General features: G+C 53.7%; 1 protein-coding gene across 3 annotated transcripts in view; it reads left to right on the top strand.

The window, feature by feature from the left end:
• Nucleotides 1-413: 413 nt before the first annotated feature.
• Nucleotides 414-10515, top strand: part of LOC105486572 (calcium binding protein 1) — a 42263-nt gene continuing 32161 nt past the window's right edge. The window contains exon 1 of one of the 3 annotated variants that reach the window (XM_071070967.1): nt 414-1128. In XM_071070967.1, the coding sequence (XP_070927068.1) occupies nt 475-1128 (654 nt within the window). In that variant the 5' untranslated portion in view covers nt 414-474. Of the gene's footprint in view, nt 1129-8468; nt 10372-10515 lie in introns of those variants that run through there. The other 2 variants (XM_071070966.1, XM_071070968.1) reach the window with 2 other exon arrangements.

The raw sequence follows: 10515 nt of genomic DNA, 5'->3' as shown, positions 1-10515 counted from the left end.
CTGCATTCCGGCCCCTGCGTTTGTAGGCAGTGGTGTCATAGAGTGCCTTCATGCTCCTCGGGTCTCCGGTTCTCCCTGGACCTCTGTGGTCCTCACTGCCAAAGTTGTACCCCCTGGGGAGTGCACCCTGCCTGCATTTCTGGAGGTTCGGGCGGTTCCGGGAGTCTGCAGGAGCCTCCAGGCGTGATAAAGAGCGCTGCCGGCACTCTCGGGGTCTCGGCCTCTTTGGGGCCCCTTGCCAAACCCCTTCCCTCCTCGCGCTGCCGCTCAGCGTTGCAGCGTCCCCTTCGCCGCCAGGGGCCGCCCGGAAGCGGGGCTCCCCAGGGCGGGGCGTGGCAAGGGGCGGGGCGCGGCGGTACCTGGGCCGCCAGGGAGCCGGGGGTGGGCTCTCCGGGGACAGCCGGCAGCGCCCCCAGATCTGCACCGCCAGCCGCCGGGAGCTCCGGGCTCCGGGCATAGAGGCTGCGCTGTCACATGGGCGGCGGCGACGGGGCCGCATTTAAGCGGCCGGGGGACGGCGCCCGCCTCCAGCGCGTCCTCGGGCTTGGCTCCCGCCGGGCGCCCCGTTCTCTGCCCGCCGGGGGCCCCGCGCCACGCCGCACCGCGCCGCCCCCGCCGGGCCATGCGAGCGCGGGCCCCGCCGCGATGAGCTCGCACATCGCCAAAAGCGAGTCCAAGACGTCGCTGCTGAAGGCGGCGGCGGCGGCGGCGAGCGGGGGCAGCCGGGCTCCCCGCCACGGCCCTGCCCGGGACCCGGGGCTGCCCAGCCGCCGGCTAACTGGCTCCTGCCCGGGGACGCCGCAGTCGTCCGGGGACCCCAGTTCGCGGAGGCCCCTGTGCCGGCCGGCGCCGCGAGAGGAGGGCGCGCGGGGGAGCCAGCGTGGGCTCCCCCAGGCGCACTGCAGGCCCCGGGAGGCGCTGCCGGCCGCGGCGTCCCGACCTTCGCCGTCGTCGCCGCTGCCGCCGGCCCGCGGGCGGGATGGGGAGGAACGGGGACTGTCCCCGGCGCTTGGCTTCCGGGGCTCTCTGCGAGCCCCGGGCCGCGGGGACTCCGTTCCAGCCGCCGCGTCCGAGGCGGACCCGTTCCTCCACAGGCTGCGCCCCATGCTCAGCTCCGCCTTCGGCCAGGTAAGGGCCGCGCCTCCCGTCAGCGCTCCCGGGAAAGGCGCTCGGGACCCTGCCGGCCGCGGCTGCGCGTCCACAGCCTCCTCCTGCGGCCCGTGGCCCCCCTCCCCCGGGTCACGCCTCGGCTCACCCGGTCCTCCCCGGGCCGGCGCCCTTGCCGGCACTCCTCCTCCCCGTGCCTGGTTCAGCACCCCGTGCGCTGTCCACGCTCCGGGCCTCTTCGGGGCAAGGCCCTCCCCCATAACCTCCCTCATACCTGCCGGAACCCGCCAGTCCTGGAAGAGAGCGACCTCTATGACCCTCCTGGAGATTTGCGGGGGTCGAGGAGGGGCGCTCCGAGCAGGTGGCGCCAAACCCACTCCTCTGGCCTCTGGCCAGTACTGCCGGGGAGCGACTCAGGAGAGCAAGCGGTTTGGAGTCTGGGGGTCAAGAGAGGAGATCTCAGAGAACACAGAATTACTTGAGGGCGAGGGACATTAGCCACTGCCTATCATGTCCCTGAAGGCCTGGGAAAAGTTAGGAGATTCAAAAATATGAGGAAAGAGAAGAGATATCTGGGTAGGCATGGAGGGACATGCAGAGCTGTGGCTCAAACTGGAACTTTGGAGTGGTTTAAGGAGACTGTCACTCCAGGGATGCCATTGTAAGGGTCAGAAAGGCCACGAAGAGGTCATCAGTGGTTCCCGCAACCTTTTCCTCAAGAGTCCCAGGCACCTGGGCACCTGCCCTTTAAAAACTGCTCCGTAGTCACAATCCAGGTCTACAGTTGGGGGCTGTGCTGCTGGGGAGACAGCTCAGTAGAAGGAAACCTCTGAACTCCCGAGCAAAAAAGCCAGGGTTTCCCCTAGTTCGGAGTCTGTAATCAAGTCAAACTCATTGGCACAGCTTTGAGACAGTTCTGTGGCAGCCTCTGAGAGGTGTCATGCAGAGGTCTGATTAGAGCGTTTGCATGGTTTGTACGGAAACAGGGGGGCCTGCGCCTTTCTGTGCTAAGATCTAAAATAAAGAAGCTGTTTCAAGCTCGTGGCTTGCCACGCCGGATCAGAATTCCAAGGAGGCCCTGTGTATTTTGCTTCAGATCTGCACATTTCTTTTCAAAATACTACTCTGCAGTGGCTGATGCTGGTGGAGGTCTGACATGAAGGCAGCTGCACATGGATTTGGGTTGCGTGGGGCTGCTGTGGTGGGGCCATAGGGCAGCGGTGTGTGGCTTTGTTCCTGCAGGGAGCCCTCGTTAGCCGAGTTAGCTGGAAACAGTTCTCTGGAGTAGAGGTTTGGATGCAGAGCCGTGAGAGTTAGTGAGGCGATGTGTTAGGGGAGTTCATTGCAGTGGTTTGTGTTAATGAGGAGGTGTAGGCTGTCAGGGCACTAGTGGTCTTTGGATTGGGGCTGGGTTGCAGCAGGAATGCTGGTTTGTTGAATGGGTGATACCGATTCATTCATTTATCAATTACTTCTTGAGCATTTATTAAGGAAACCTTCAGGGGTTTCCTTAGTTCCTGTGGTTTGTTTGTTCAGACATTTGCTAGACACCAGGAGGACAACGGTGAACCAGGTAGCCAGGGCCCTGGCTGAACCTAGCAGTGTGGAACGGCAGGTCATTGGCTAGAATCATACACTTTCTGGTTACTCAGTTTGCTGCTGATCTGACTCAGCTCCTGAAAAAAAAAAAAAAAAAAAGAGTCCTTTCTTTCCTGTCTTGCAGAATTTGCCTGCATGAGCCCTTTCTGAGCTCCGAGCATTGTAGTGACGTACTTTTGTTTTTCCTTCTAATTTCTCAGTCATTAAATGAATTATCCAGCCCAATGTTCTGAAATGTCACCAGGGTCACCTGAGTCAGGAGGAGCTGGAAGTTCCCATCAAATATTTACTACCTCCCTCTGGAAGCTCTTGCGTCTCAGAGCTGCGGGCTTTTACTTTAAAGCCCAGCACATTCAGTTTGGGCTTCCATTTGACACCTCCAAGTCACCTACGTGAGCCACAACAACAAACCCAGGCTGGGACTTTTATGTCAGAGCCTCCAGTCTCCTGTGACAGAGAGGAATTAATCTTTTCTTCCCTTTTCTCTGAATTGAGATTTCGGTCCTTAGAGGTAGGGTCAGAACCAAGAGAAGGCAGATGGGGTTCTGAATACAGAAACTTTTAGTTAAGATCTGCTTAGGACAAAATACAGCCCTGGGGAAGTATAATTTTCATGTCTCCCCAAGTTTCATTTGTTTTTAACTTAACCGAATTGCTTAACCTCATTAAGTCTGTTTCTTTTTTAAAAAATATTTTTTATAATAGAGACAGGGTCACACTGTTTTGCCCGGGCAGTCTGGAACTCTTGGGCTCAGGTGATCCACCTGTCTCAGCCTCCCAAAGTGCTGGGATGACAGGCATGAGCCACCATGTCTGGCCGAGTCTATTTCTTTACCTGCAACGTAGGGATCATCAGGGTGCCTAGGAGATTAAATGAGACATGGAGAGATAGAGAGAGCTTGGCTCAGGCCTGGCACGGAGCCCTTGCTAACTCTATCAGTGTTAGTTATTCTTCTTGTTGTTGTTGTTGTTGATTAACTACCAAGGCCTTCTTCCTTTTCATTTGTAATAACCTCAGAGAGCCAGGGTTCAGAATGACACTGAAGGCATCAAGATGAATTCCTACCTTAAAGGAAACAGGGATGAAAAGTCTCCCAGTGATCTCATAGAGCATCCTTATTGCATATGCATGGCGACAGCATGGTTTTGAGGCTAAGGCATGGAATGGTGGCTTGGGAGATAGCAGAGATGCAAGTTCTAATCCTGGCTCTGTCACTTTCAATCTCTGTGACCTTGGGCATGTTATTTTCTCTCTGTGGTCTTGGTTTCTTCATCCAGGAATGAGATTGACAAAAACTGCTTTGCAGTTATTAGGAGGCTTACACAAGATTAAGGATATCAAATGCCTGACTCATAGTGGGTGCTGGATAAAGGGCAGCTTCCATTAATGTTATTGCTGTTATTAATAGGGTAATTGAATGAGGGCCTGTGTAAGGTACTTTGAAAGCTGATTCTGAGCCAGGTGAGGACGGCTATTAAGGGAAGGAGCTGAATGTCAAAGGATCTTCCCTACTCCCGCTTTGTGGCCGGCTAAGGACATGCCACCCAGCTGCCTAGAGAAGATGTGATGTCAGAAATTAGCTTGGCAGAGGCATGATGACATGGGGCTTTGGGTCTTGGAAGAGTATTTTAAGAAACAGGCTTTCTGATCCTTACCCTAAGCTTGAGAAGAAACATGCCTTGTGGAGGAGGCAAATGTGGATAAAACCCACAGCTTTGTCCCATCTTTTCCATTTTTCCAGCTGTAGAAACATGTCTCCTAATACAGATAAGCTATCCTTGTTCCCATACTGCTTTGCACATAGCAGGATCACAGTATTTAATGAATGAATGAATGAGAGAATGAATGGTATCACCAGCCTCTGGACTTCAGAGGCTTCCTTAGTTCCTGTGGTTGGTTTGTTTGTTTATTTTGAGACACAGTCTCACTCTGTCACTCCAGGCTGGAGTGCAGTGGTGTGATCTTGGCTCACTGCAACCTCCATTTCCAAGATTAAAGTCATTCACGTGCTTCAACTTCTTGAACAGCTGGAATTACAGGTGCCTGCTGTCACACCTGGCTAATTTTTGTATTTTTAATAGAGATGGGGTTTCACCATGTTGGCCAGGCTGGTCTTGAACTCCTGACCTCAAATGATCCACCCGCCTCAACCTCCCAAAGTGCTGGGATTAGAGGCGTGAGCTACCGTGCCTGGTCAGTTCCCGTGGTTTAGATGGGGAGAGAGGCCATGGTGGTTTTGTTCATGGGTTTAATTGCACTAAGCCTATGTTCCTAAGATAGGGCTGTGTCTATTCCTCACTCCTGCTCCAGTCACGTGTCTCCCTCCTTCTCTCTGAGACCGCTTGGAGCCCCTATAGCCTTTCTCCGGGTCCTGGGGAGAGGCAAAGTGAAGGTCAGCTTGTGGTTAGCATCAGTCATAGGTGATAGGAGTGGCTTGGAGTCAGTTCAGTGAGAGTCCTCCAGGAGGTGGACCTTTGCCTCCAGCTCTTTTTGAGAGGCAACAGTCGCACTTGAGGCCTCAGTCTAGAGCCCACTGAACAGTGGACAAAGTACCTTCTTATCTTCACAGCTACCTGTGAAGGTTAGCATCATCAACCCCCACCCCGCCCCCACCACCACAATTTTAGAAATGAGGAAGGGTTGGCCAGGCACGGTGGCTCACACCTGTAATCCCAGCACTTTGGGAGGCCGAGGCAGGTGGATCACTTGAGGTCAGGAGTTTGAGACTAGCCTGGCCAACACAGTGAGAACCGTCTCTACTAAAAATACAAAAATTAGCTGGGTGTGGTGGCGGACGCCTGTAACCCTAGCTACTTGGGAGGCTGAGGCATGAGAATTGCTTGAACCCAGGAGGTGGAGTTTGCAGTGAGCTGAGATTGTGCACTCCAGCCTGGGTGACAGAGGAAGACTGTCTGGAAAAAAAAAAAAAAAAAGAAATGAGGAAGGCTGAAGAGAGAGGAAGTGACTTGTCCAAAGGCCATATAGTAAGTACATGGCAGGGCCAGGTGTAGTGGCTCACATCTGTAATTGTAGCACTTTGGGAGGCCAAGTCAGGAGGATCGCTTGAGCCCAAGAGCTTGAGGCTCCAGTGAACTACGATTGCACCACTGTACTCCAGCCACAGTGACAGAGCGAGACCCTGTCTCTTAAAATAAGTCAATAAGTAGGTGGCAGGACTGTGCTGAGAACTGTGGTCTGCTTGTCTCCAAAAATACCTGCCTGTTCTGTATGTGCCATGCTGCTTTGGTGGGAAGTCATATAAGTGTGTTCCCTGTTCCTCAGAAGCATCTGAAAGCACCTCTCATGTTACAGTCCAGCTTTCCCTGAGTGTCTTGGTACCGGGCTGTCATCCAAGTTCAAATGCCGGTGATAGAACTGACCAGGGCCAAAGGCCAGCCTCCCTTCTAATCAGGAATAATCAGCAATGAGTTTATCCTTCTCATCCCTCTGATCCTATTATTCCATTCTAGCACTCAAAGTAGGGCTTCCGGAGGCCCAAGGGCGGCTGCCACAGTGGATAGAGATGGGAGGTGGGGGCATACAACATGCTTCACTCCTTATAGGAAGCCCCCACCGTTCAGCCTTTTGTGTTTTTTGTTTTGTTTTGTTTTGTTTTTAAGAGACAAGGTCTTGCTCTGTCACCCAGGCTGGAGTGCAGGATACAATCATAGCTCACTGCAGCCTCAAACTCCTGGGCTCAAGTGATCCTCCTGCCCCAGCTTCCTGAGTATCTATGACTAGGGGCACAGCCGCCATGCCTGGCTAATTTAAAAATTTTTAATAGAGATGGGGTCTTGCTATGTTGCCCAGGCTGGTCTTGAACTCCTGGCCTCAAATGATCCTCCCACCTCAGCCTCTCGAAGTGCTGGGATTACAGGCATAAGCTGCCATACCCAGCTGTTCAGCCCTTTTAAAATTTCCTACTGAAGGCTGAGCCATCTGTCCCTCCTGTCTACCTGCCCAGCTCAAGTTAGCTTAAGTAAGCTTTAAAGCACATCGAAATCCCTGGATTCCTTGCTATCCTCAAACCTCAAACTAGTATCAGCTCCTGCACCTGCCTCCAAAGCAGGATGGGATTTCTTCAAAGTGTGTGATTTTTTCATAGGGGCATGGTTTTGCCAGCTCCTGTCTCCTTTTTGCAAGGACAGAGGCAAATCCCCAGGTCGACAAGTGGGTGCTATGCCCGAACTGGCCTGCAGGGGGCAGTAACCACCAGATTTGACTGAGTTGATGCCCTGCTGAACAAATGGATGCCACACTTGGTCCTTTAAGACCAATGCTGGGCAGGGGAAGAGGGTGCTTTCTAGATGCTTGGCACGGTGCCAAGCCCTTTGCATGTATTATCTCATTAGCTCCTCACAAGAGCCCTGTGGGAGGTGCTATTAGAATCCCTATTTTATAAATGAAGAAACTGAAGCCGAGAAAGATCAACATGTCCTCTAGGCCACACAGTTACTAAGCAGCAGACAAGATTTTTTTTTTTTTTTTTAAATAGAGACGAGGTCTCACTATGTTGTCCAGGCTGGTCTCGAACTCCTGGGCTTAATGATCTTCCCGCCTTGGCCTCCAAGGATTACAGATGTGAGCCACTATGCCTGGCTGGAGTGCAATGACATGATCTTGGCTCACTGCAGTCTCCGCCTCCCGGGTTCAAGGGATTCTCCTGCCTCAGCCTCCCGAGTAACGGGGACTGCAGGCACCTGCCACCACGCCCAGCTAACTTTTTTTTTTTTTTTTAGTAGAGACAAGGTTTCACCATGTTGGGCAGGCTGGCCTCAAACTCCTGACTTCAGGTGATCCACCTGCCTATGCCTCCCAAAGTTCTGGGATTACAGGCATGAGCCACCACGCCCCGCCCCAAGCTCTTAGCCTCCACATCAGTGCTTCCCAACACCGGCTACAGGTTAGAATTACCTGGGAGTACTAAGCAACACCAATGTCCAGTGCCCATCAAAGACAGAATTAAGTCAGAATTTCTGGGGAAGCTCCCCAGTCATGCCAGTCTACAGCCAGCATTGAGAATCTCTGCTTTACACTGTGCTGTTTTGGCCTTTATATATATCCACCCATTCACACCTGGACCTTAACCTGAGCGTCCCTCTGAGGTCCCTAGTGAGCACTATTATTTCAAAGGAGCCTACATATGGTCTATTCTCTAGATTTTGCCTGCAAGTCTTTCCTGATCCCCTAGACTCAGACAGATTCCCCTCATTCACATTCTCAGAGTTTTGGTGTTTTCCCTTCATAGCATTTATCTGAAATGTAATCAGATAACTGTGTCCCAGCTCTAATATCTCCTGCCCACCTGCTAGAACGTAAGCGTCCTGAAATCAGGAACTGTGTTTCTCTTATCCCCCCACAACGTTCCCAGAGCCAAGCACGGCACCTGACATTTCTCCATTGGACAAGTGATACTTCTTTCTTCCATGTAAATAATTACTGATCCAGTAGCTATTTGGTGTCTCACACTTTCCCATGTATGCTATATAAGCAAGCTAGGGAAGGCCCCATTTTCCAGTGGAGGAAACTGAAGTTCAGGAATGGGAGGCAGCCACCACCCAGTCAGAAGCTGGCAGTGCTGGGCGCCGGGGCTCCCGCCTGGAATCCCAGCACTTTGGGAGGCCAAGGCAGGTGGATCACCTGAGGTCAGGAGTTCAAGAGCAGACTGTCCAACGTGGCAAAACCCCGTCTCTACTATAAATACAAAAATTAGCCAGGCATGATGGTGTGTGCCTGTAATCCCAGCTACTCAGGAGGCTGAGCCAGAAGAATCGCTTGAACCCAGGAGGCAGAGGTTGTAGTGAACCGAGATTGCGGCACTGCACTCCAGCCTGGGCAACAGAGCAAGACACTGTCATTAAAAAAAAAAAAAAAAAGATAAGCTGGCAGAGCCAGACTCAATCCTAGGCCTCCCTGTCCTTCCCATTCATCGGAGTCTGCTGACCCCTGCTTGAGTCTGCTTCCTTCATGCTGTTTCCAGGAGACACGCATCATCACCCTCTTTTCTGTTCTTTAGTCATCAATACCCGCCCCCCAGTCTCCTCCTCCTCCATCTCCCCCTCCAGAGGTTTGGCCCAAACAAGGCTGCTGAGTAACTCCCCTGATTAAACCATTGCGTGGCTCTCAGCAGCCGCACTGGGGAGGTCAAGGAGTCATCCAGGGACCTCCTTCCCAGCTCCCTAGGAGTGAGCACCCTCTGGGCAGCGCCCCCACCCATCTTCCTAACAGGAGTTCTGAGCAGCCACCCCACACGGGACAAAAGTTCCTGGGAAAGGAGATTCTCCGGGCTGAAAACTGAGCTAGCGTGCAAGAATCGGCTGCATCGGGGGCCTGGGAGGAGTTCGGCTTCCAGTCTATCTCTGGTGCCCCCTGCTGGAGAAAGCTGGGTGCAGGAAACAGGGATACTTGCACTCGGGGAATCTGGCTGGGGCTGTAGGTCTCAAACAGGACATCTGAGGAGTGAGATGAATTCATATCAAAACCGACCCTGGAGGGACGAGGAAGAGCCAGTCACCTAAAAAGCTCCAGCTGTGTGACCTCGAAGAGCGCTTCGTAAAGGGCTTCTTCTCTGCTCGGCACCCCAAGGAAGCTGGGGAGAAGTCTTTGCTCTGGATGAGGCAGGGGGCGAGAAGGAGGAGGTTCAGAGACCTTTTGTTCATGCCCTCTCTGCCTGCGCTGCCTCCGTCGTGCTCCCCTCAGCACCATCTCCTGGTTTCCTTTGGGTCGGAGATATTGCACACAGAGCAGAAGGATCTGATCTGACTGTTGGCTCATCTGCACTGCCAGCCCCCGAGCCTCGTCCCATTTCAGTGACAAGGCAAGTGTGAAAAATGGAGCATGATGGAGACGTCACCAGACCTCCCAGGCTCCGGACTGGAGCCGCAGCTCTCAATGCAGCTGGAATTGCCAGGGGCAGTGAGTGCTTGTCCAGCTTACTGCTCTTTGGAAGGGGCATACATCTCCCTGAGTGCTTGTGTGTGCATGCATGTGTGTGTGTGTTTGTGCGCATATGTGTGTGTGTGCATGCACGTGTGTGTGTGCGCGCATACAAGGCTGGGAGCTGTGCGGCAGGCACCCTGGCTTCGGGGACCCAAACTAGCCAGCTTCCCTTTCTGGGCCTGCTGGCCTAATTCCCAGCCGCAGCTGCCATTCTGGGCCCCCCCTCCCTGAGGCCATCTCCCTGCAGATTTGGCAGCGGGGAAAGGAGGGGCCGAGAGAAGGGGAGAGAACCAGAGAGAGGACTGAGTGCTAATCTGATGTAGATGATCCGGCAGCCTTCTCCAGCTTGGCTGCCCTCTGCCATCAGCTCTCCAGGTGATTTTCCCTGTGCCCTGCACTCTCCCCTTCTGCTTTCATCTCCTTAAGAAAGTGCCCAGAGAGTTAAACCCACACACAAACACACACAATCCACCCAAAAAAAAAAAAAAAATCAGAGAGCAGGAGCAGGCAGACGAGTAAGAGAGCACGCGCGCAAGAGAGGGCTCACATCCGTCCTGGAGGAAGAACGGCACAGACGGAGGGAGGCTGGGGTTGGCAGAGACTGGGACAGAAGTCCCTCAGCCCCCCAGGAGCCTCCTTCATGGACCCGGGAATCCCAAGAGGGGCTGCCTCAACTTAGGATGGGCAACTGTGTCAAGTCTCCACTGAGAAATCTCTCAAGGAAGGTATGTTTCTGGAGTTTCCAAGATCTGGGGCTGGGGATTGGGGGTGTCTTACCATCTGTCCCAGAGGTTGGGGACAGAAAGGGTGGCTGGAGCTTGCTACCCTTCCCAGGGGTTCTGTCCAGGGCTGCCTCCCTGCTCCTACCC

The sequence above is a fragment of the Macaca nemestrina genome, chromosome 10, assembly GCF_043159975.1.
Source record: "Macaca nemestrina isolate mMacNem1 chromosome 10, mMacNem.hap1, whole genome shotgun sequence".
Classification (NCBI taxonomy): Eukaryota; Metazoa; Chordata; class Mammalia; order Primates; family Cercopithecidae; genus Macaca; species Macaca nemestrina.
This window is presented reverse-complemented; position numbering and strand designations above follow the sequence as displayed.